At 38.4% G+C, this 27,666-nt stretch overlaps 1 protein-coding gene across 8 annotated transcripts in view; it reads right to left on the bottom strand.

The window, feature by feature from the left end:
• Nucleotides 1-27,666, bottom strand: part of FMN1 (formin 1) — a 410,926-nt gene that overhangs the window by 345,100 nt on the left and 38,160 nt on the right. For 7 of the 8 annotated variants that reach the window (XM_073211578.1, XM_017655899.3, XM_073211579.1 and 4 more), the window contains one exon: nt 19,136-21,117. The exons of the other annotated variant lie outside the window; for it this stretch is intronic. In XM_073211578.1, the coding sequence (XP_073067679.1) occupies nt 19,136-20,984 (1,849 nt within the window). In that variant the 5' untranslated portion in view covers nt 20,985-21,117. The remainder of the gene's footprint in view (nt 1-19,135; nt 21,118-27,666) is intronic. 8 annotated transcript variants of the gene reach the window in all.

The raw sequence follows: 27,666 nt of genomic DNA, 5'->3' as shown, positions 1-27,666 counted from the left end.
CATTAAATTTGGGTCGATCTTTCTTCAGTTTCTTATATGTGTATGTCAAACCAATCAGCCTCCCCTCTACCTCACCTGTCTCTTTGTTTACTGCCTTATAAACTTCAAAGTTGCTAAGAGACTAGATCCCAACTGTTCTCGCCACAAGAAAGAAATGATAAGTACATGATGTGATAACACGTTAGCAAAGGCTATGGTGGTAATCACACTGCAAGATATAAATATATCAAATCAGTATGTTGTACACTTTAACCTCAACAATGTTATATGTCAATTATATCTCAACAAAAAACAGACAAGAACCTCAGTACAGTCCCATGTACAAACTTATCTGTTACCTGTTCATTGTGTTGCTTAATTTATCCCTCTAGTTTCCATATTTACTGTGAATGGAAGTTAGCCCTGGTTGTCTGATTACCTACAGATTCAGCTCATTGGCAAGAATATTCCATAGCCCCAAAGATGGGACTGTGTGGTAAAATCAAGGTGTAAATCTTAAAAGATCTAGGATATATGTGCTTGTATGTTTAGAGCATACATTATAAACACAACCTTACCTATTTCAAACCATTTAAAAATAACCCATGCCCTTTATAATAAAGCATATTTTCCTCACTTGAAATTTTATAGATTGCTCTTTTCCTTAAAGAGAGAAACAGTTTCTCAGATTCTTCAGTAAGCCATACACTGGGGACCCAGTTCTTGATTATACTAAATCCAAACATAATAAAACCTTTCCTAACTTAACACTTATCCCATGAAATTACTGCAATCTGATGAGGAAAATGATTTAGTTTATAAACAACCAACATTGCTATGTATAACTATTATCATCTTGAAACCCACCTCTAAGCTAATCAGATCCCGACAGAAATGTCCTCTGGCACACAGCAAACAGGAGATGGCCCTCAAACAGGTGCTATTTCCCTAGATAGAGTGGGACTCTGATGGCACCCCCACACACAGGCATGAAATGGTACGAAAAGCACAGACTTCCTACAAGTTAAATGAAATTCCATGTAATTAGCCTAGCATAGTTGGGGATGCTGTAATAAATGTTAATTCCCCATGTCTCACTCATTCTATTTCATGAACCTTATTGATGGCTTTTCTAAAATCCTATGCCTAGGGAAGGGAGAAAAAAAAGAGCTGGTTAATGGTAAATAGATTCTCCTAATCTCATCTCCTGTTGAAATGTGGAATAGCAGAGAATGAGAGGATACCTTGGTAAATATAGGCTGAGATAATATAAAGTGTGTACCCTGGAGAAAAATTTTGCAATAAATTTTTAAAACAATAACTTCAAGTTGTGATAATGAACTGAGCAGCAGTAAGGTATTGATCAAAAACTAAATTTTAGATGAGAATTTTCATGGGCAGGAATGAAATGCTTCAGCATGCAAAGTCCTATTTGTTGAATCAGTAAACAGCACTGCGGGAGAAAAATTCTTTTCTTATCAGCAATTTTTAACAATCTTACTCTCATTTTTAAAAATCGTGCTGGTGTAATGCATAACATACTCTGTTAAAAATAATCCTTATTACAGCAGCATTCTGTAAAAGCTACTGTTTTATTCTGATTTCACTTGTCTTGGGCATTAAAATATTGTATACAATCATTAGATAAGGACTCTTAATCTATTATAACATTACCCAGAGCAGGGGCCTCGTTATGACTTTATGGTGACAATAAAAGTATTAATTGACAATGAAGAATTATAAACAGTACAGTGCACATTAATCTAAGCATAAAAATATGCAACGATTATAAATGATAAATGATATAGTGGGTGTTGATATACAGAGGTTCTAGATCCTCTTTATGAAAAATCAATTGAAACCCCATTGACAGTGTGCTAAAAGAAGTCTCACTCAAGTTCAACTCTGGTATGGAACCTACTTCATCCACTGCTCAGGTACTACTGTGATCAGCCCTTGCTGTGGTCCCATGCCAGCTTTCACTGGTTTTAGTTGTTCCTTTGTATCAGAAACATGAGTATAGGCAGAGAATTATCAGTTTCTGCCTCTGCAACTGATTAAAATTCCTTTTAAATATAATACCAAATATGTATCATCAGAATTTGGAAGGAGGTTTACTCGCTCCATATGCTCTATAAAATGTTCACTACTGGGTTGGCTTATGGTTGCTGGGAATGCAAACATGGAAAAGACAGAACCCTTTACTAAAAAAATTCACAATCTACTGGGTTCCAGCTTCTAGAGAATCTGTCCATTGGTCTTTTCTGAACACTTGTGGAAATCTAGCCATCCTTTCATTATGCTGTTTCTAGTGGGGAAAGGAAGTGGGGAAATTTGTTATGTAAACAAGAAACATAGACTCCTATTTTCCCTGGCACATCAAATCATCAACAACTGTTTTGAATATATAATCAAGAACTAAGTTATTTAAAACACATACTGCAGAACAGTAACAGCGAAGTACCTAAAGCTTCAATGAGCTCAGTAGGAAAAGTATACGTCAGCACAGAAAAGGAAAATTTCATTAGCAGCTGCAGTTCCATCTGGTACACTGTAATGACAATTGTTTACAGCATGTCTGATGCCCTGCGTGGCATCTTATTTACTCTTCATGAGAACCTATGAAGTACATTTTATTATTCACATTGGAGAGAAGAGAGAACTGAGACTAAGAGAGGTTGTATAACTTTCAGTAGACGATAGCAGTGGAATTCAAACTCAAATAAATATGACAACCCATGTTCTCCCATGATGCATCCTTCAAACCTTACATCCATCCCATCAAATAACAGAGAAACCACATGATTTGAACTGTAATTTATTTAGTTTCAATAAATTGTAGGCTCACCAAGTAAATGAAGGACAGAAATCACATATACAAAGATTAACAAATGAGATTCTTCAAAGCCTTTCATAATGACAGCATTTTAGCCATGGGTCACTTCAAAAAAATAATGAAGAAAAACCTTTGTTAAGCAACACTTCAAGCATCAATTAACTTTGCAGGACAAGCAAAGTCTGGGTGAATCCTGTTATTATAATCATAGATATTTATTTTACCAATGAGCAGATGGAAATCCAGGGATACTACTAATTATATTTCAATTATCAAAATTCTTACTCCTAACAGAATCTTTATCACAACTTACTTAGTGAGCAAAAACATTTTAAATTTATTTATTAAATCATTACCTCTTACTCCATATGGATCATGAGCCTAAATAATTATATTGCTCTGGAATGGAGTTGCTTTATCCCCTTGAGTTTAGGTGCTAATGAAACTTAATTATTAATAGTACAAAGGCCATCAGACATTTGCTTATTGAAGAAATTTCAAGGGCTCCAAAGTAAATACCTGAGTAGCTATTTCAAAGTCCCTGAAAATACAAGTAAGTTTCTTGTTACCTTCAAATTGGTGGAGGGGACTGCATATGGAGAGAAAGAAAGAACCAAGATCAAAGTTAGAAGATCTAGACTCTTCTGTCACTTATCAGTCATGACACTTTGGATGGAACCTCACCTTCACTACCTGTACTACGAAGGCATAGGGCCAAAGGATCCCTCCCAGCTTTACTGTCTTATAATCACTGTAAGAGGCAACAAATACCAACTAAATCAAATGCTTTCATGTAGAGTGTGCAGAGCTGTTGCTGGCTTTTAAAAAAGAAAATTGAAATTTTCAAATGCCTTGAGGGTACAATTGTTTTGAATATATAATCAAGAACTAAGTTACTTAGAACACTTGCCTTGAGGGTATATGTTCCCAAAAACTTAGATTTCCGGAGGGAGACACTTTATTTTTTTAAATATGTCAACATAGTTTCTCTCTCTAGGCAAAACATATTTCTTTCATTTTTTTCAGGATTAAAAATAAATCCTGACAGTACTACTAGGCAGCAAGATGCCTGGAAGAAAAGCAATGATTAACAAAGAAAACTAACACTTATTTTGTCCCTTTGCAACTTTCTACTTATGACAAAAAGAATTAGCTTATTTGCTTATCCTGTTTAATGAAATTGAGGATGGGAACCATGTTTAAATGAATCACATGCTGCACTGCCAGTAATCAGTAAAAACTCCGTTCAAAAGTAGAGTTTATCTTGAACTACTTTTAATAGCTACATCAAAAAGAAAACAAAGTGACCATTGCAGCGCCCAGACATTTCAGCCTTCATTTTCAAGGGGTCTGGTATTAGGAAAAAGTCACCGAGGAAAGGAACCGGTTCATTCACCCAGCCAACATGTATTTATTAGGCAAGCACCAGACATTTCGATAAATGCCAGAGGCACACAGATAAATGATTCCTGACATCCAAGGGCTCATAATCCAGTTAGTGTCAGACACTCGCATTTCAACAAATAATTACAATGCCAAGTGTTTTAAAATGGAGGAAGCACAGGGCACGATCTGGAGTATATAAGAGGAAATGCTTAACTCTAACCAGGAAACTTAGGAGAGCCTCATGGAGAAGATGACATTTGTGCTAGGTATCAGTGGGTGGGCAGTTCATCACAGAGGCAGCACATGCCACAGCACAAAAAGCAAAGAAAGGAAGAAGGGGAAGGAGAAGAAGGAAGGGTATTATAAAATAAATTTAAAAGAATTTTTCCCCTCCAATGCACATAATATAGGATCTTATTTTTTACTGTCATTTCCCTGATTGCCTGTGAGGCAAAGCACACTTTCAGACACGCATTCATCATTCAGACTTTATCTTAAGTGAAATGACTATCCTCTTTGCCTATTTTTTTCTCCTGGGTAGTAGGTTTTCTCTTTATTAATTTATATGACTTTTTATATATTTTGTAAGCTAATTCTTAATCGTTAAGTGCTGCAAATATCTTCTCCCAGTTTTTCTTATTGCTTTTTAAAATTATCTCATTTGTCATAGTCAAATGGTTTTAACTTGATTTTAATTTTATATTGTCTTAATACAAACAAATTCACAAATAATCTTCTTTATGGTTTGTGTTTTTACAAAACCCTCTCCTAATCTTTGCATATTTTCTAGTAAAAGCTGTGAAGTTATGCTTTCCACATTTCAGTTCTAAATCCACCTGAAATAGATTTTGTGTGTGGCATGAGGTGGCTCCCATTTTTTCACTTTCCATACAGATAACCAATTATCCCAGCATCATTTATTGAATAATTTATCCTTTCCAAGTCTTTGTAATGTCAGTCTTTTGTAAGGACTCCCTGGGAAATAGACTGAAAGAGAAGAGAAGTTTAGTGGGGAGTGCACTTGAGAACAACAACCATGAGGGCGAGAGGGAGACAGGACAGGGCAGAGGAGATGGAGCCGCAGCAGAGTTGCCCTGCACAGGGCAACAGGACTGGCTTTTGTACTGTCCTACCTAGGCAGTCATTGGATAGGGCTGCTCTGGAGGAGTGCGTGGAATCTCTGGCAAGGCAGCTCCCTTGGGCAGAGAGCAGGTACTGGGGAGAGACTCAGCCAGGCGCCAGCTGCCAGCAGCACTCCCAGCAGCTGAGGGAACCAGGGCCTAGATTTTGGTCAGAGGGCCTGGATGGCACAGCAGCCATGGCATGGCCTTTGTCATGTATCACCTTTCTGGTTTCACTGGCTCACTATTCTTCTGGACTCTTTTTCCTGTGAAGTAATTTCCAGATAGCTTTCCATCCTGGTCCCTGCATGTAATGCAATTTGTCAATAGCCCCCTTCAAATAAGTATCTATGATTACATCAGAAACTCCAAATTTGTCAGACTATATAGAATACAGTAGCACATTTTCTCCCTTGATATAAATTATCTATTACTAATGTAGCCTGGCTTTTTGTTTTGAACAGCCACATTACCCAACTGGCTCCAAATCAATATGTTGTCATCTAAAGCTTGAAACCAAAGTCTGCTCTGTCCTTTACTTGTAATTGGATATTTTAATCTAAATGCAGGATGCTTCCAGTATCCTCTTGACTTTAATCTTGTTCCACTCAGCTTAGGAAGAATTTAGCAAGCTTTGATTCTGTCATGTAACACCTCTCTTCATTTCAGTTTTTCTCCAAAGTTGATTAAGAATGCCAACAAGACATTGGGCAAAAAAAGATCAGAACAGGACAGGGAGAAGTGATAAGCCTGGGACATGCCAATGATACCTTTCTACATTTCATCACAGGCCCTTTGATCAACACAGTGTGACTGCTTGCCTGGCTGCAGACGCAGAGTATTTAAATACAGCAGTTGTCTTCCTAGTCACTTGGGGCAAGAATCTTCCAAGTAACCCTTAGCTATGTTTCCTCTCTCAACTGCAGATCCAATCCAATTCATCTAGTTTTGAGTCCACAGTGTTTTGGAATCTATCCCTTGTTATCACCTTGCTCACACTAAGACCATTACAGACCTGCTTAGTCTTCCCTCGGTTTTCAGTTTATCATGTTCTCACTATTGCCAAACCGATTTGCCCTGAAATACAAACCTGATAAACCCTTTACTGTTTCCTTACCTGGGAGAGATGACAGTAAATAGTGTCCCTGGGGGATGAGAACTTAAATACAGCTTCTCAGGATGTAATCTGCAGAGATGTCCACTTAGCTTCAGGCATCTTTGGCATAGATAGTATTGGGATCACAAAAATAATTGACAAGTGACTGCTCTTTTTGAGGCTCCCATTTGTAATTATAAAAATAATTCCTTACATTTGTAAAGCAATCTCACGTAAGCTGTCTCACTTAATACTCACAGCTACTCTGAAAGAGTGATACCATTAAATCATCATTAAGTATGAGAGTTGGAGAGGTCATACCTTACTCCCAAATACATAACTAGTAACTGACAAAGGCAGAACTTGAAATTCTGTTTCCTGATTTGGTAGGGACTTCTTCCCCAACCCAACTCAACTGAACAGTTAGGAACTATGATCTGTTTAGCATGAAAAGGAAAAAGGCAGCAAAAAGCAGGTGAGTTATAAAAGAGCAACCTCGAGATCTGAAAGGAAAATACTACCCAAAGGACATAAGGAGGTGATTTTTCTCCAGTAACACAGAGGCTAAGAGGCAAATTCCTTCCTGATTCAGGCTCTTTGTGAGATTAGTCATACATTATCATATGATTTTCCATGACATTTGCTCTTAAAAGAATTAGAAAGATGGCAACAAAATAGTAGCAGTGCTCTTTAGAATAAAACTACAAATGTGTGACTGTATTATTTTAATTACTTAGTAGATGAAATCCTTTAACTCTATGAATATTTGCTGATAACATAACACTGGCTATAAAAGCTAAATCCTGAAAGCCTAATGGATGCTTAACTACTATGTGGAAAAGTAGCATCTTGGATCACATGACAGCAGCTAGAACTTGGCAGACATCAATAGTTATTTGAAGACATCTGTATTGAGGCCAGCATGGTTAATATTATGATTAACAGTAAAAAACTTGAGATTACAGCAAATAAATATCAGACAGGAAAATATTCAGGAGCAGCTTCTACTTTCCCATAAAGCAATGCTAGCAGAAGGCTAATAAAAAATCATGAAACTTGTTCATCTTTACAGTATATAGGAGCCTAACTCTAAGTTCTGTAATAATTATTCAAAATCATTATAAAAATGGCTAAGTAGGAATTCAATTGCTTCTCAAGGATAGCTCATCTATATTACTGCCTTCACATAAAATATTTACACTTAAAGAGACTTTGAATTCATTTAACATAGTATAATAACTTGTTTTTAATCTTGTCTCCATTATGGTGGTTAAGCACAGACAGCTCAGCCGCCACCCCCAGGATTTCTGATTCAGTAGGTGTGGGGGATGGGGCCCAAGAAACAGAATTTTAATGTTTGCAGTTGTGGCTAATAATGCTGCTTGTCCAGGCCCACATTCTGATAAACACTGTTCTCTACCACTGTCATTATCTAGGACTGCCCATTCCTTTCCTGCTCTTGATTTCTGCTTTCTTTCTTGGAACACTGTCCCATAACCCATTCTTTAAGGGGACCATTCTATTAGGTAATAACAGGAGCTTTACGGGAAAATTGGTAAGATTTAGAGATTTATGTATAGTTTGTGGAACTCAATTTCATGGCCTCAACTTATATTTGTATTATACACAGAATGCTATCACAATGGTTTCACACGGAAGACAAGCTTCAAAATGGTGGTCATCCCCTGAAGCATAGCCTAGAACCCCTGAAGACCTGCCCAGTCTTCTAGGACACCATCGTGTTGGGTCAGAAAGTGTACCTTGAAGGAATGTGCTGGCCTTTTATCATGCATAATGCAATGTGATTAATCTGTGACCAATATGAAACAGTAAGCCACCTATGGTTACCATTTCAGGTTTGACCACTTGACTACCCCTCAGTGATTGACTTTGACAATAAAGTTAAGTCTCATTTAAGGTTGTAAAAGGTATGCTCTGATGTCACTGATCATGTTACAAAGTTATTCCAGTTAAAAGAATAGTTTCTTTGTCTACAGAAACACTTGGCTTTGAGGACGTAAGTTTCACTGAATTTCATTACCATCCTTTGAGTACATTTCGGGTTCCTAAACCTATGCAGAGATTAATAGTTATAAGGTTGCTTTAAAATAAAGCATTATCTACCAAAATAACAGGATAGAAATCACACAGTAAGGCAAGAAACCAGTTTCATTCTGTTCAATATAGAACAAATGGGAAATATTTGCCCCTGTTATCAGTTTGCTGACCAAGTTGTCTCAGCATTCATTCATCCATTTATTCACTCATTCAGTAAAAACATCCACTGAATACATGCCATGTGTCAGGTACTGAACCTGATTCCAGGTAAATAATGATGAATATGACAACATTTCTGTCTTTGAAAGGGGCTTTTATAGAAACAAAAATAAGGAAACACCTGTTTCAATTCTGATGTTCTCTATCATCAGAAGAAATAGGTTCTAAATGAAGATAAATAAGACAAGAACAGTGCCACAAGGACAAACCTGCTTCAGTGTGCTGTGTGGCACACGAGCTGAAGGAATTCCCAACCATTCCATTTAAGTATTCCTGATGTAATCTGTCACTCACAGTCACTGCCTTTCACTTGTAAAGTGAAGGGTTGTTTTTAGTTAAAGTCAACAACCACAGAAGTGAAATTAAACCAATGCATATTGACTACTGTGTGACATACTTTTTGAGAAACTGTAAATTGTTCATCCAAAGTATAAGATGGGGTTCCAAAATCCAAAAGCTTTGTGGAAACTCGATTGACACACAAAACAATGAGAGAATATTATTAAAAATACATACTAATTGACTGGATCTGTACTGTTGGAACTCAACCAGGAGTTGGGAGGGGTGCAAGTTGTAGCACCCCAAAATCTCATGACTATAGACTATCTATGGTTAAAAGAACATATGGGATGTGAACAGATCCCAGAAATGGGCTGCTTTAATTTGTCTGATGGTTCAAGTACAGTTGGAAAATATCCATCATATCATAGATAAATCTTCACAAATGCCTAGGGTGCCTAAATGGTTTTCTTGGCTTCACTGGAGATGGCTGGTAATTATAGATTTGCTTTGTTTATGTCACCGTATTCCTATTATGTCAATATGTGTGTGCAAATTAGTTAGTAGTTTAAAACCTATACATACTTAAGGTACTATACAAGAAGATATGTCAAAGAAATAATCAATCCTCCCAAGTTTCCTTCATATGCTACATCTATAGCTTTTCTTCTTCCTTCCTAATTACAAACTTTAAATAGAATTCGTGCCTCATATCGAATTTACCGAGTATCATAATTCCTCCAGGTGGTAAAGATACCTCGAGACAAGTGCTGGGCATAGAAGCCACAGGGCATAAATCTGCAAAGAAGTAAAAAGCTAACCTTTGCAAACAATATGGCTTCTCTCTCACTTACCAACTTTACATTTCCCTGTATGGCCCCAGAAGATGACTGGTTAGCCAGAGACGGGTAAGATTCCTCAAGGGAGGAACAACCTAAGACAGGCACAGTCGCAGGGGGGCCATCAGGTGAGAATTTGGGGATCAACAGAGGTGAGGCTCAGAACCTCACCCCCCCTGCTTTGAGAGAAATCTTCTGCATCCGTGGATGTCTTGCTGCCCTTGTCTAGCCTGGATTAATACTTAGTCCATAGGCACACACCTGATCATCTGATCATCTACATTTGCCTTCTTACAGCACTAAACTATGTTTTCTACCTTTATCTTGCATCTACCTACCACTTCAGCATTTTATTAAAAATAAAAATAATAATAATAATAGGAGAAATGTGGGATCAACATATAAATCAAGTACAAAAATCAAACGAATATTCATATTTGACCTGATGGTTTATAGGTCATATTGCATGATCAAAACCGAAAGTTTCTGTGATGACTGCCCTTGTACTGTTCACCATGTAAGAATTTATTCACTCTGTAAGAATTCATTCACCATGTAAGAACTTGTTCGTTATGCTTCAGAAGATTGGAGACTGACGAGAATTAGGCTTGAGATGGATTAATGATTGTACATTGAGCATTGACCCCCCTATACTGAATTTTATTGTTGTTAACAACCATTTGATCAATAAATATGAGAGATGCCCTCTCAAAAAAAAAAAAAAAAAAAAAAAAAAAAAAAATACATACTAATATAAATTAGTCTGGTCTGAAATATATAGTCTTAAAAAAATGATATGGCAATCAGGAGGTACAAGATTATCATTAGTTCCAGTAATTGAAAAAGCTTTGTAGAGGGAAGATGTGAATTCAGGTGGTTCAGAAATAATTGGCAGGAAGAAAGGAGACATTCATTTTGTTTTCTTTTGTTACATCTTTAATTTATGATTTTATATTGGAATTTCATTAGCATTAGAAATGCAATTCCAATTTATATGTTATTACTTTAATTTAAAAATAAAACTCTCCTAATTAAACACAAAAGCTATAGAGTGAACCAGTTTTAAGCTAGACTCTATGGGGAGTCCATTGGAAGTATTACATATGATCATCACCCTCAAGCTTTTTACAAATTAGGTGGAAAGTCCAAAATTAATCTGCACAAAACAATAAGGGACCAATAAGATGTAAGTAACTTAAAAAGCAGGAGTGACTTAAAAAGTAGAAGTAAGTGATTTAAAAACTAGAAGCAAATGTAAAAGCTTTAACTGGGAGCAAATCAAGAAATCCACACAGAATAACCAGTTTTGAACTACTATTTGCAGTAGCACTTCATCACTGGAAAACACCAAAAAGAGTAGGTCATTAAAACCTTTTCTGATCCTGTGAGCCAACAATGATCTGTAATTATAATAAAGCTAATATTTTCTACTATTTTATGAAGTATTTTTATCAACATGATCATTTGATTCTCAAAAGAACCCTATAAATTTGGTATTATTCCTCAAGCAAATGCAGTCAGAGGAGTAATAACAGGGTGCAACATCATTATTTCTTTGGCTCTACCAATCTTGGTGCTTCCCATCTTCCTACATACAGATGTCTTTTAATCATCCTAGGAATCACGTGTGCTCACTGCTGCAATCCTCCCTATCATCACTGCTGTCCTTTTAGGTCTGGCTGCTTAAGGTGCCTCTGGATGTTGCTAGAATTGTCAACAGGGCTGCTGCAACGGAGGGGCCAGATGTGTTGCCAAAGGCAGTCCTGCCTGCCTCTCCCACTTCTCCATGTCTCCTTAGGATGCTGTAAAATAGGGTTCCTCCTGCCATGTTTCTAGTCATACCATACATCAACTGTGCTGCAAGCAGGGACTCTTCATCCACAAGTTTGTTGTACTCTATTATGCATACCTTGCCTTTGATATTCTATGGAAATTTTAGTAAAATTATTCTTTACATTTGCTCACTTCTTTTTTAGTACAGTCTCTCCTCCTATGATACAGGCATAAGCCCAGGGGGCTGAGTGAGCAGAGCATGTGGAGGACATACGTTATGCTTTTTTGAATGTTGTTCCCCCCCCAAAAACTGGCACCCTCTCATGTCTCCAATCTTATTTTCCTTAGGATGAGCTCTGCCCTATGACAATGCTTTCAGCACTCAAGCAAAAGCCTCCTGAAAGCTCTAGTCATCTAATACCCAGACATGCCTAGGCCTGTATCTGAATCCTCGAGAGACTGTCCTTGGGCCACAGCTGCACCTGTTACTTACTTTCTCCATGATTCCCCTGGGCCAACCTGGAAACCAACAGCTTTACTCAGCCACAGGATTATCTTTGGGTTCTCCTCCAAATGCAAAACTCAACCTCAAAACTTTAATTTAGGATTACAACAAACAAGAAACCCATATCATAACATTTTAGGAAAAATATGTGAAACTTGGATGATATAACTTACTGCCTTATTGTGACAAAACTGTGACCCCTGAATCACGAAAATCAGAACCTCAATTTCTGAAGCCCTCACTCACTTGCTTAGCACAGGGCAGTCTTTTCTCAGGCACTTCCTCCCCAGTCACACGCTGCAGGGTTCCTGCCAGGTTTCTGTGCTGGGGACCTGCTGCCCTAGCCCCCCTCCACTCTTCTACCCTTGGTTTGCCAACAACCCCTCCAGACCACACTGATGTTGGGGCTTTTCTCTCCCTCTGGCCAGCAGGGATGTTTCTGCCTCTCTTGAACAGTAATTCCACACCACAAAACTGTTGGGATTCAAATAACAAACACTGCCTTCATGCCAAAGCCCTTTCTCCCTAGAGTATAAGGAACTTCTGGGAAGATGAGGAAATGTCTTTTGGCTGAGACTTTTTCTCTCATGATACTTTTCTTTCCATTGTGTATTGTTCCTTCCTATTGTTCAATATCCTTCAAGGACCCCACAAGTCCTTCTACATCCTATATATATCTGAGTCCCAGTTCTGACACAGTTTCAACTTCTTTCCTGTAGGCCTCTGGACCACATAGAAAGCATCTGGTTCGATGTACTAGAACAACCCATGACTGGAAAAAACTCTTAGGATCTCTATGTGTGTAAGGAACATAATCTGGTAAGAGGCTGAACAGCCAGGGCACACAGAGGAACCCTAGGGAGATGGTATGCCTTATAGCACAGCTCAGAGGTCACAAAACCATATTAGATAATATGGTTTGAGTCTCTTTTAGGAACTATCTAACAGGAGTTACTATCCCTGTAAGTGATCAGAAAGTAGATAAAGTAAAAAGACATTAACAATCATTTACCTGGTGAGAGCTATCAAGAGGAATAAAGTAGTTCTGAGCAGTGTCTACTGTTTTCAGAAAACACCCAGTAGAGTCCATGAGGAATACAACAAAACATATACTTTTAGTATTCAATACTTTGCTTTATTAATTTGATAAAATGCTTAAAATTCAATTACAGCCTTAAAAAGCCTGTCTCATTTTATGCCCTGTAACTCTGGGGGGAGAATATGTTCCCAGACTAGGACAAATAACCTTTAAAGCCAAAATCTGTCAACGGGAGAAATAAAGTGGGAGAAACCCATTTATTGCTTACAAGCAGTCATCCACTTCTGCTTGCCTATGTCTCTCATGACCCAGTTGCAAAAAGGGACTCCATCAAACCTCTCCAGTCCAGATATGCCCTCGCTCCCTCACCCTGGTAATCACCTATTGATTTGGAGACAAGAGATTCTGGAAATATTCCAGTTTTACGCACATGCCCCAGCTGATGTTATGAGGCAGAATGGTTGAGTTATGAGAAAAAATAATATGAAATAACTTTTTCTTCAAAATTTAATATCTGCTTATTTTTAAAATGATTTTCTCTTTTAGATTTTTCAGTGGCTATTACTTTTAATCACAGTGTTAATTCTGCCATTTCAAGTATACCTTTAGAATTACTTTAGATAGATGTGTCTGGCCTAGGCCCACAGACTGCCACCTTTTCTTTAAATCTTGTGCTCTAAATACAAAGAATAGAAAAGAGACAAGTGAAAAACAAGTCAATGGAAGGTGCTATTCTCAAAGCACAATTGGACACCTATCTGAGAAAAAATTCACACACATAGAGCTGGCTCGGGGTTTTGAAACATCAGATCTTGGTCATGGTTCTGGCCTTTGAAACATATTCTCTTTTGAAAAACAGAATTTGAATGCGAGAAACACTCATCATTCACTTCATACAGAAACTGACCTCAAAATATACATTGTTCATTGGTAGAAAATCTATTTCATATTTCATATGCTAATTAGCTATTCTTAATTTGAGATAACTGGGGAAGTTATTTTTAAATTCTTTTTGTGCTTTTCACTCCAAGCAACCAAGCACAATGTGACATCAATTGCTGTAAAATACAAGAGCTTTGTTTTTAAAACCAGATAATTTTTTCTGAATCCACAGACTGAAAACTGTATCACAAGATCTTCCAATTCTTTCACAGTCTCCATCTCTGAACTTTTAACAATAAAAGAGACAGTTAAGCCAATTAAGTTTAGAGGTAGCCAGGTTGTATGACAAAGAAATGAAATGGTACAATTATCACTGTTAAGTTAACCACTGTTATACAGCAAAACATACACCACCCGTACACACACACACACACTTTCTTCTTTACCTTGTTGCTCATTTAAAGTGCCATTCTCCTTCTCATTTGTTGGTCTTCATAACTCAGTCCATCTGCATGATGTCATCTCTCATTTGCCCCTCTGGATCCACTCTCCACCCTCACGGCCTGCTCTCAGCACAGAGTGCTGACCTTGTAGTCCACATCCACAGGCTCACTTGCACTCTGCCTTCTGGTTGGTTTAGTTAGAGGAGGTTTCCAGGAGGAAGATGAAGGACAGTGAGACCAGGACATGTATTTCCCCAGCTTCCCCTCTGCTGTGCCTCTACCACAGGCTACTGCTCCTTCCATGGGGTCCTGTCTCTTAAGGAACCTGTCTGGATTCAAGGGTCTTCTTTGCTCCTCCTTCAGGCTTGAGAGTTGTCTGTTTCCTGTCAGGACCCTGTCTAATCCAGGAGCCTTTCTGAAATGCCTTCTTTTCTTAGTTTCTGGAGAATGCTCTGTCCTCACCCAATCCTCCCTGGAATTAGCTCTCTTGGGGCTCTGCTTTCCCAGCTTTCTAGCAACCTGCATTCCCCTTCACAACGCACAGTCTCAATGCTGAGATTTTTGATTCATTAAAGCATATGGGAAAAATACAAAAAAAGTGTGGTTTAGCTTATCCTACACACACACACACACACACACACACACACACACACACACACACACACAATCTATTTTTTCTTTAAAAGTACTTAAATCACACATTAAATATCATAAAAGTGACATATTCACCACAACCAGTGAAATAATGTGAAAATATATAAAGAAAATAAGTTAATGCTCTTCTTCAATGCTTCTGGATCCTTCCCCTTCACCTCATTCTCCTTCACCATGCCTTGCCCCTAGACAAAGAAAGTGAAGAGCCGAGCCAGTCTTTTTCTACACCTGTCTCCTTGATACTCAAACTTGTAGATGAACTCATACATACAGAGGGGTAACTCCTGTCTTTACAAAAACTGAGGGCATGCTATACATTACTTTGCAACTTGCTAGCTGTAGATCTAGTTCAGTACTTCAAATAGCCTCATAACATTACAGAGTATAAATGTACTGTAATTTACTTAACCATTTCTCTACTGTTGGACAAATTTTTACAGCTATTTTGCCACTACAAACAATGCTGCAATAAACAGTTTTATGCATATATTTTTACTAGTACATTTATTTATGTACGCTAAATTCCTAAAAGTAAGGTTTGTAAGTCAAAGTTACATACAGTTTTAATTACCACTCCCTCACTCTCTTAAAAGTATATAGCGAAGATTTTCCTGTCAATTTAATTCTTATTTTTGTCTTACATGGCTATAAAACAATATATACAATTTCTGAATCTTATTTTCTCTCTTAAGATGAATTACAGATAATTTTCTATATATCCCATACTTTCTATAATAATCTGAATTGGCTGCATATGTCTAATAATGTTGTGAAGCTTCTTTAAAATTGTATTGGAATTGTATCAAACCTCAATATTAATATAGGAAGAACTTATATCTACTTCTCATAATATATATCCAGAGATAAATCAAGGTTTTGAAAGCAGCAGTAGGTATAATATAACCTATTACAAGTATTCCTCTCAACCCTTAATCATTTGATGTTAACTATATCTTTTCATGTGCACAAGAATTGATCAAATGATTCACAATATCAAGAACAATGTCTGGGGCATATGCTTCCAACACTACCTCAGTGACTTCAATTATAGGGAAAAGATCAGGAGATTGATGAGGAACACACTGAAACATGCATTTCACATGATTCTTCTGGCATTAAGAGTTTATTTCAGATCAAAGGTAAAAGAAAGTTACTAAAATGGAAAGGAATCCCAGTCCCAAGGACACTGCTATGCAGGTTAGCACAACTCAAGTACCTCAAGGTGTGAGAAAATACCACATTCCAGAAAGGCTTGGGAACATTCTATAGCGGTTTCCATCCCAAAACAAAACACTAGAAACCAATTCCAAGGTGGGGAAAGATGAAGCTGGGAACCATGAGAAGACAAGTCTGGCCACCATTCACTGTTAGGAGAGATTACACATCTCTATTTGACTTTCATCACCAGACAAGAAATTCCTGTATATAACCCTTGGAATGAAAAGTTAGGCAAAAATTAAAAAGCCAATAGGAGGTGGACTAAAAGCCTCTATAATCCCTTCCTGTTATTTCCTGTGTAGATGGTAATGTTTTAACTGCTTAGTGCTGTGAAAAGGAAAAGATTTCATTCTTTCCTGGGAATTAACACTTGCTCATAACACTAAAAAGTCTTCCAACTGGAAACGGATCTGATTACTTTTGCCAGACTTAATCTCTTACTTGAGCAGTTAATGAGGACTTTCAATAACCTTAATTACGTCACTTCAATAAAACACTGAGACGTTATTTCCACAAGAAATAAAGATCCACAGACCATAAACTCAACCTGGTTAATAGCTAACATGGAGAAAGGTGGGAGTTGGATTCAGACAAAGGGTCACTGTACAGTGATGGTAAATGAGCGATACACTGGTCATCTGGGCTGCTGGGGACTGTGAGAGGCCTCTGCTGAATGGGGCGCAGGGAGAAATGCTATGAAAGACAAAGGCAGCTGGAAGCAAGAAAATACCCCTGCTATGGCCCCACCAGCTGCAGATCAGCGAAAGGTCCAGAATATGAGGGGGATTCAAGGCCACAGAAAAGGGTAATTCAAGGGAGGGAAGGAGATAGGAACACAGCATACAGACAGAAGACACTATCTGGAGAATTCGCTCCCTTCACACTTTTCAAAGAGGGACTACAATAAGAGAAAATGTCTGGATGTCCTGGAGGGAGGTCTTGTAAAAGCGAAGTTATCCATACCAGGAAAAAAGGTCTCTCCCACATCTGTTCTCCCACTTCACAACTTCTTTCATGAAGTTAAAAGCACAGGCCGTCTCCCTGCCAAGGAACCTCTTGAGTCTAATGACTGGCTCCTGAAAGCGCTATGAAGTCCCCAGTGGAAGCCTGGGCCAAAGTAAAGGGAGTAGTTCTGAGCAATTGCATGGAAAGGCCAAAGGGAAGTGTGACCATCCGTTAAACTTGGCCTTGGTGGGCTCTTGGTCAGTCACCATAGAAACTGAATGTCCTCTACATGCCTGCCTCGATCCAGATATGATGGAGCTTTTACCATATCTTCTTTATATAGAGAAAAAATGACAAAATAAAAAGATAATTCTAAATCAGGAAAAAAAAAATTTACTGAGTCTCAATGTATTTAACACAGTTTCTGGATAAGAGACACACACAACCCTAGAATTTGGTGTGATTTCTACAAAGAACCTTTGGAGGTGAGGCAGCTATTCCATGCCTATACATTCAGCAGTCTCTCAGCTACTAATTGCAGAGAGCTTCCTTTCCAAGTATTTTGAAGGCCCCTGAATCCAAAGGGGAGAACAAATTTTCATCACTAGGGTTCTGTGATACATGATACAAAATCTACATTTCTATGACTTTCCTGGTGAAGCATTTTGGCTATATTATGAAAGTAGCAAGTCTTATTAAGCTAAGAGCAATATACAACAAAAACAAGAGGAAAAACCTTTACATGTTTAAAAACCAACTCCCTGAATCAATGATTAAGGGAAATTAATAAAATGTTGAGAGTTCAAAATGAACAGAAAGCTCTTGAAATTCCTGTCCAAGGTAGACATTTTTATCTCAAAAATTACACATGTTTTCTCTAAACTTTAAGAGACCATCTGTCCTACTGCAAACCATTCCCTAGACAAAACATTGACCACATGCTGAAAAAGAACCTAATCCCTACACAACAGCATACAAACCCCTCAGCAACTGGCCACATCAGCCTGAAAAATACAACGGACACAGGAGTGGCACTTCTGGTACACAGACATTTTTGGTTTTACTGAGCCCACTTATAGAACCCCCAAAACTGTTTTCATATAAAGTTTTCAATCACATTAAACCTACAAGCCAGATTAGCTCTTCAGCACTTTTTTGCATGAGAAGTAATGTAATACCAGCAATGGCAGAAATCCATAAATAAAACATAACTTTAGAATAAACATTATATCATGCTTGTTTGGGAAATAAAAAGAAGAGTCCAAAAAAAATCTGAACCAAGTTTCTTCAAATTAGACTGAATCCTGCCTTCTTCTAGTAAAAATGATAAAAAGTTTTTGTTATAAATAATGATGCTTATAAAAGTGATTACTAGAAACTTCTAACAACAGACAGATAGGCAAAGATGCAGTGTGCTTTTGCTCTTCCGCGTGGAGAACCCCAACAAATCCAAGCTCCTCCCACAGCATGAAGAGCAGAATTTAGGTCAAGGGGCCAACTACACGGTGCTATTATCAGAGGCAGCAACAAATTGCCACTTCTCTCTGCCTGTCCCATTTGAGTATTGTGTTAAGCAACCATGCAGGCAGTTTAAAGTATGCCAAAATGAAAAATGGAAAAACACATCTTTAGAAAGTATTGCTTTCACAAGCAACTGCATCCTTAACTCTAGAGTCAACACCATCCTCACCACTTCCACACACTCCCCTATACTCCCCAGGTTAATCGCTACAAGATGAATTAAGTAACAGGCCTAGGAATTTCGGCTTGTTGTTAATTAGCCTGTCTCTGAATAGTAAAAGCACACTGACAGTTTGTACGTCACCCAAGAACAGATGTAAAGCATTTTAAACAGGGACTGACCTGGAGGCGACTGGTGCTGGGACCGAGCTATGTTCTTCCCAGACCCCAAGCTCTTTTCCAAAGGTTCCCCAGGCACCAACTGAGGTTGGCCTGCTCTGAGGGAGGCTGAGCTGGCTCCTCTGGTCTCCGTGACCTTTGCAGAGGATGGTAGCTCCAAGATGTCAGTGGAGGGGGACCCAGAGAACGCACTGCTCTTTCTACCAGGAGAATCATCAAGAGCAGCTTCCCTGTCGCCAGGCAGTGGAGGGGGCCCGAGGATCTTACGATGCTGCTGAGGTCTGGGGAGCCTTGGAGACACAGGTGAGGGAACAGGTGACATCCGCTTGTGTTTGCTGGGCTGACAGGATAAATTATTAAACACCATGCTGAGAGCTGCCAGTGCTGGGGGAGCTGGCCTCCTCTCATCACCGCCAGGCTGTGAGGGGCTTACATTGTGGGGAAGATCCAGGAACGTGCTGTGGTCACTTGGAAGTAGCACTGCTTTCCTCTTGCTTCTAGTTTCCTGGAGAGTATAGGCGGCTATCGTGCTGAGGGGGACGCCCAGCCTTTTCCCCTCAGTAGCTTCATCTAACTTCTCACTCTCTATAACCTTCAGGAGGACCTTGTTCACAGCCTCCTCAGCGTGGGCTGCCATAAATTCCCTGGGCAACAGCGGCAATGATCTGTCCACTCGCTGCTCCATGTCCTGCCGCCTGGAACTAGGAGCTCCTGCCTCAGCTCCCAGGAAGGTGGGTAAGTCTGCTCTGGGTATAAATGCAGCTTGGGCCACTGGGAAAATGGTAATTCTTTCCTCACCCTCAGGATGCATTTTAACTACTCTTTGCACCTGAGTGGACAGATCCTGGACTTTGGCTACCACTTTGGAAACAGGCTTCTTCCTGCAAGTAAGCTCAGCAGACTTCTCCCCCTGGCCCCTCTCTTCCTCTGGATGCTTCTCAGGGTCCTTGCACATTTCAGTCAAACCTGTTGGCTGATATGCCAGCGCATGAGGGCCCCTCTTCGGGCCCCTGGCACCATCATCTCCTGGCTCTGTAGAGCTGCTGTCAGAAGACAGTCCTCTTCCAAGCCCAGTGTCCTCAGAAGCTTCCCTGCAGCTCCCAAAGCCAGGTCTGGCCTCCAGTGTCCTAGGGGTATTTGGGGGGCAGCTGTCTCTCCTCCACAGGGAAAAGGTGAATGCCCCATTTGGGCTCAAGTTGCCTTTCTCTTTTAAGAGCCAAAGACTAGTCCTTGTCTGAGAAAGAAGAGGGGAGTTGCTGGAGTAGGCTGGGCCACTCCCCATCTGAGGAGCCAGGTCCTGGCCCCCATGCCTCCTTCTTTTCGTCCTCCTCTGCAGGAGCTCTCCAAAGCTCTCTCTCCTTCCACCAAACCTCTGGGGCTTTTTGTTCCCATGGGGTTTCCTCTTGTTGAGGCGGTCCATAGGGGCCTCCCCACACCAATCACCAGTACTCTGGAAACAGCTGTCCTCAGGGGCCAGGCTCACGGACAGCTCTGGCAGCTTCCCCTCCTGGTTCCTCATCATAATCCCCAGGATGTGGTCTGAGCTCAGAAGACTGGCCAGCAGTCTCTCCCTCTCTGCTGTGAGTTTGTACAGCTCTGTTAAAATGTCTTTTGTGGGAGTTTGCTTGAAAAATATGTCACCTGGATGTTCATTTGGCTGGAGTCTGAGGCCGATGACGTCTGACCCCTCCCTGACTTGGTAGCAGTTATGAAATCCTTTATTGGTTCTGTCTAGAGTTACAGTGCCCTTGTATGAATATCCTCTGACTTTCCCCCTTGGAAGATAGAAGCTGATGTGGCAGAGTTCAGTAATGGGCTTACGCAACTGAAGGGTGCAGTGAGTGCCTTCCATTATGCCTACCTAATTATTCATGCCTCAGAGATACTGTGGTCTGTGGTCAGGCTTCCCAGGCTCCGCTGGTGGGGCATGTGATGGTGGCTACGTAGGGAAAGCAGCTGACAGTCATCTCCAGCAATGAAACTGCCTGTTAAGAGGAACAGGGGAAGAAAGCAGCTTGTCTAACAGAGTGCATAAACCATACACTGACACAACTCAAAACATAACCATGACTTAAACTTCCTCTCTGACTGACCTCAACCAAGTCAACTCAAATGAGCCAGGAGTCTGAGTGCAACCTTTTCCCCCACTTCCACCCTGCCTTTGACCAGCAGAGTTTTTCTACAGCTAAGAGAGGAGAGTGCTCTAATTTTAGCCCTAAAACAAAAGTTCCTTTCCCCACATGGGAACTCCTAGAGGGATCTCTCAGATTCTCTAGGCTTCAGTTTATGTTCCTCTATAAAACACAGCTAATACACAATGTAGAAATCCTGAGGAAAGGGAACTTTAAGATCCTTAGAAAACAGCCATTTTAATATGCTTGGAATATTACTTTGCAAAAACTTCAAGCCTTCTTAATCTCCAAAATGGACCTTCTAAGAATTTAGATTAATTATTTATATAACATAAAGAAGTATTGGGGGGGGGAAACGTATTAGGCAAAAATCTGGAGTCTCTTCTGAACACAACTCATATATTTTGCCAAAAGTGCTAAAAGTGAAAAAAATCTATTTTTTAAATTTAAATAAGTAAATCAGGAATCTTAATCAAGCTTTTCTCCCCACCTGCTACCAACACTGACTAACCTACTCAAGGCCAAATGGAATGGCAGAGAAAAAAGCAAAAATCTGTAAGCTACTGCTCACCCCATGTGGATTTTCAGTGTCTTTACTATCAAAGTGAATAAAAGGTCACATAAGCAGTAAAGGTGGCTCCACACTCCTGTGATTTGGGGGACCCCAGGAATATCCCTCCACACAAGCACGGAACTTGGAACTCTATATTAAAACACTCCATTTTTTACATTAAAGTATTTCCCAGTCTTCAAGACATCCAGTGCTCAAAAGGAATTCTCCCTGGGAAGGGTAACACAATAACCATTTTTTAATCACTGATATCTTTCATGAATTATTTTCCTCAGGTCTTTCTAACTTAGATTTAAGGAGTAAAAAGATACATAGAGGTACATATTGAGTAGAATAAGACAGAAAGGAGGAACAGTTGTGTAATAAAAACTTGAGAAAAACTCAAGAAACTCCTTGAGAAAAACAGACGATATTAAGAGTGATAAAATGAAGGTCAAAAAAATTTCAGAAAACTTATCAACCCAGAAGTGTCAGGAGGACTCAGGAGATCATAGGGAAGTAAAGCAACAGTTTTAAAGTGGTTAATGAAAAGACCTGTTAACACAGAATTTTCTATCTAGTGAAAATATTCTTCAAGAATAAAGATGAAATGAAGAATGTAAGAAAAGATCATTCATTGTCTGCAGACCTACTCTAAAAGAATTGCTAAAAGAAGCTCTTCAGAAAGACTGAATATGATACCAGAAAGAAACTTGTAACATCAAGAAGGAGGAATGGCAAAAACAGTAAATATCTCTATAAATACAATGTTATTCCTCTCTTGAGTTCTTTAAAAGATGTTTGACAATTGACAGCAAAAAATACAATATTTCTTGGGTGAGTTTGCAATGTATGTGCACATAATACACAAGACAACTACAACATATAAAGGGGTGGGAAAAGGGACTATATGGTGGTAAAGTATAACTGAATTTAATTCTAACTATAGGGTGAAGAATTAGGCATGCAAATTTTAATCCCTAGAGCAACCAATAAAAACACATACAAAAAGATATAATCAAAAATACAATTGATATGTTAAAATGGAATAATAAAAATGTTCAACTAACTCAAAAGAAAACAAGAAAGGGGAAATGAAAGACAGGAACAAAAAAACCCCCACAAACCTGAAGACACAAACAGAAATAAATAATAAAATGGAAAGCCTAAATCTAAACATATCAAAAAATTTCATTAAATGTAAATGGCCTAAACACACCATTAAAAGACAACAATTATCAGAATGTATACAATATGGAGTTAAAGTCATTGGCTTAGATGAAGTTACTCAAGGAGAGTATGCAAACTAACAAAAGCAAAGGTTGCATAACATGGTGCTGGGAACACTTAAGATATTTAAAGGATGGATTGTGGGGAAAGAGACTTTAAACAAGGCTGAGAAAGAAATAGAAGTAAGATAATTCCCCATATTCTGCAGTTAAGGAAATCAAGGTTCAATGCTATAACTTATTATGCTTTTATAATAATTCTGTAAACCCTAGCTCTAAAGTCTTTCCATCAGTGTAGCCAAACTGAGACCAAAACTGATATCTCAGAAAGTAGTCTCAGATTAAACCACGGGGCTCCATAATACAATCCAGTCTTTCTTCCTCCCTTCCTGACAGTAACAGGAGTCACATACCAGTTATATCCTTAAATTCTTAGCTTCAGCCTCATCCACCATCCCTTCTTAAACAACTATTACATTTCCTTCTACTTCTACCTTTTCTTTTGCAGAGGAATAGTATTAGAATAGTGAAAGTCCCAACCATGGTGTTGTACAATGATGAAGACCTTTTAATTAGGGACCAAACCAAGGAGCATAGAAAATGAAAGGAATGACTTTTGGGTTGTAGATCTCAACACTGGTCATGAGGTTTGTGACAGGATACATAGCAAAAATAATTCCCTATCAACTGTAAAAGAGAAGTCTCTTGGAATTCTGAAATTTAAAAATACAAAACAACAACAACAAAAACAATGTTGCAGAGTGGTACTTTGCTTCCAAGATAAAATACTCTTCTAACAAATGGCAATAAGTACATACCTATCAATAATCACCCAAAATGTAAATGGTCTGAATGCACCAATCAAAAGACATAGAGTAATGAAATGGATAAAAAAAAACAAGACCTGTCTATACGCTGCATACAAGAGACTCAGTTCAAACTGAAAGACATACACAGACTAAAAGTGAAGGGATGGAAAAATATATTTCATGCAACCATTAGGTAGAAAAAAACAGGTGTTGTAGTATTTGTATCAGACAAAATAGACTTCAAAACAAAGAAAGAAACAAGAGACAAAGAAGGACATTACATAATGATACAGGGGTCAGTCCAACAAGAGGATATAACCATTATAAATATCTATGCACCCAACACAGGAGCACCTACATATGTGAAACAAATACTAACAGAATTAAAGGTGGAAATAGAATGCAATGTATTCATTTTAGGAGAATTCAACACACTACTCACTTCAAATGACAACTCGACCAGACAGAAAATAAGTAAGGAGACAGAGACTCTGAATAATGCATTAGAACAGACAGACCTAACAGACATCTACAGAACACTCTGCTCAAAAGCAGCAGAATACACTTCCTCTCAAGTGTACATGGAACATTTTCCAGAATAGATCACATACTAGGCTACAAAAAGAGCCTCAGTAAATTCAGAAGGATTGAAGTAGTTCCAACCAGCTTCTCAGACCACAAATCTATGAAATTAGAAATAAACTATGCAAAGAAAATGAAAAAGTCCACTAACACACGGAGGCTTAACAACATGCTCCTAAATAATCAATGGATCAGTGACCAAATTATAACAGAGATCAAGCAATATACAGAGACAAATGAAAACAACAGCTCAGTTCTCGAAAATCTGTGGGATTCACCAAAGGTAGTTCTAAGAGGAAAGTATGTTGCAATATAGGCTTACCTCAAGAAAGAACAATCCCAAATGAACAGTCTAAAGTTACAATTAATAAAACTAGAAAAAGAAGAATGAATGAGGCCCAAAGTCAGTAGAAGGAGGGACATAATAAAAATCAGAGCAGGAATCAATAAAATCAAAAAGAATTAAACAATAGAAAGAATCAATAAAACCAGGAGCTGGTTCTTCAAGAAAATAAACAAAACAAATATAGATAAACCCCTAGCCAGACTTAACAAGAAAAAAGAGTCTACACACATAAACAGAATCAGAAATGAGAAAGGAAAAATTGCTATAGACACCACAGAAATACAAAGAATTATGAAAGAATACTATGAAAAATTATATGCTAACAAATTGGATAACCTAGAAGAAATGGACAACTTTCTAGAAAAATATAATCTTCCAAGGCTGACCCAGGAAGAAACAGAAAATATGAACAGACCAATTACCAGCAATGAAATTGAATTGGTAATAAAAAATCTACCTACGAAGAAAACCACTGAACCATATGGCTTCTCTGCTGAATTTTATCAAACATTTAGGGAAGACCTAATATTCATCCTCCTTAAAGTTTTCCAAAAAGTAGAAGAGGAGGGAATACTTCCAAATTCATTCTATGAGGCCAGCATCACTCTAATAGCAAAATCAGACAAAGATACCACAAAAAAAGAAAATTACAGACCAATATCCCTGATGAATATAGATGCAAAAATACTCAACAAAATATTAACAAACTGAATTCAAAAATACAAAAAAAGATCACCCATCATGATCAAGTGGGATTTATTCCAGGGTTGCAAGGATGGTAGAATATTTGAAAACCCATCAACATCATACACCACATCAACAGAAAGAAGAGCAAAAATCACATGATCCTCTCAATAGATGCTTAAAAAGCATTTGACAAAATTCAACATTCATTCATGATAAAAATTCTCAACAAATAGGTACAGAGGGCAAGTACCTCAACATAATAAAGGCCATATAAGACAAACCCACAACCAACATCATACTTAACAGCAAAAAGCTGAAAGCTTTTCCTCTAAGATTGGGAACAAGACAAGGTTGCCCACTCTCCCCACTTTAATTCAGCATAGTATTGCAAGTCCAAGCCATAGCTTTTTTTTCCTGAATACATCTCCTTTGGAAAGGGAAACAAAAGCAAAAATGAACAAATTTGGACTACATCAAGCTAAAAAGCTTCTGTAGAGCAAAGGACACCATCAGTAGAACAAAAAGGCATCCTACAGTATGGGAGAACATATTTGTCAACGACTTACCTAATAAGGGGTTAACATCCAAAACATATAAAGAACTCACACACCTCAACACCCAAAAAGGAAATAACCCATTTAAAAAATGGGTGGAGGATATGAACAGACAATTCTCCAAAGAAGAAATTCAGATGGCCAAGAGGCACACGAAAAGATGCTCCACATTGCTAATTATCAGGAAAATGCAAATTAAAACCACAATGACATATCACCTTGCACCATTCAGGATGGCCAACATCGAAAAGACTAGGAAAAACAAATGTTGGCAAGGATGCAGAGAAAGGGGAACCCTCTTTTACTGCTGGTGGGAATGTAAATTAGTTCTACCATTGTGGAAAGCAATATGGAAGTTCCTCTAAAAACTAAAAAAAGAAATACCATTTGACCCGGGAATTCCACTCCTAGGAATTTACCCAAAGAATACAAGTTCTGAGATTCAAAAAGACATCTGCACCCCTATGTTTATTGCAGCACTATCTACAATAGCCAAGGTGTGGAATCAACCTAAGTGTCCATTAATAGATGAATGGATAAAGATGAGGTGGTACGTATACACAATGGAATACTATTCAGCCATAAGAAAGAAACAAATTCTACCATTTGCAACAACATGGATGGAGCTAGAGGGTATAATGCAGTGAAATAAATCAGGCAGAGAAAGACGAGTACCAAATGATTTCCCTCATTTGTGGAGTATAACAATGAAGCAAAACTGAAGGAACAAAACAGCAGCAGACTCACAGACTCGAAGAAGGGACTAGTGGTTACCAAAGGGAGGGAGTGGGGAGGGGGAGTGAGGAGGGAGGGAGATGGGATTGAGGGATATTATGATTAGTCCACATGGTGTTGAGGAGGACATGGGGAGGATAATGTTGTGCAGAGAAGACAAGTAGTGACTCTGTGGCATCTTACTACACTGATGGACAGTGACTGCAATGGGGTATGGGGGAGGACTCATTAATATGGGTGAATGTAGAAACCACATTGCTTTTCTTGTGAAACCTTCATAAATTATATATCAATGATACCTTAATAAAAAAATACTCTTCTAACAGGTTCTAGAGGTGGAAATCCAAGTACACGTAGACTTCATGCCAGGTTTTCATAATACCTGAGTTTACAATGATCATATAAGCAGGTAGGGCAGATACTCCTAGTACCTCTCTCTCTAGGTCTTATTATTTAACAAAAAATTTAAGGAAAAGCTATTATCTGCAATGAAGGGTAGGAATTGAGAAGTGTACAGAATTGTTGTAATTACAAGGTGGAGTCACTTGAAAAGAACAAATTTCTCCTCTGAATGCATAAGAGCACAGGGATTAATGTGTAAGTGGCTCAAAACCAATCTAACTTGCCAGAATTTGGCAATCACAGGGCATCTTAGAGGGACTTTATGGGAAAAAAAGTATTTCATGTTTTCTGGTACTAGAATGAGTTTTAGAATTAGCTTTGCTACAATTTTGGATATCAAAGTACAATTGATTTAAGATAGAAACTCCATAATGTATAAAAATATCAAATCACTATGTTGCACACCTGACACTAATATAGTATGTCAAATATAATTCAATAAATAAATAATAGAGATTAGGAAAAGATGTTACTGCAAAGAAGCATGAAAGTTTTTGAAACACTTGCT

This window comes from Manis javanica, chromosome 8, assembly GCF_040802235.1.
Source record: "Manis javanica isolate MJ-LG chromosome 8, MJ_LKY, whole genome shotgun sequence".
Lineage (NCBI taxonomy): Eukaryota > Metazoa > Chordata > Mammalia > Pholidota > Manidae > Manis > Manis javanica.
The sequence above is the reverse complement of the archived record's forward strand: the minus strand, read 5'-3'. Positions and strand labels throughout refer to the sequence as shown.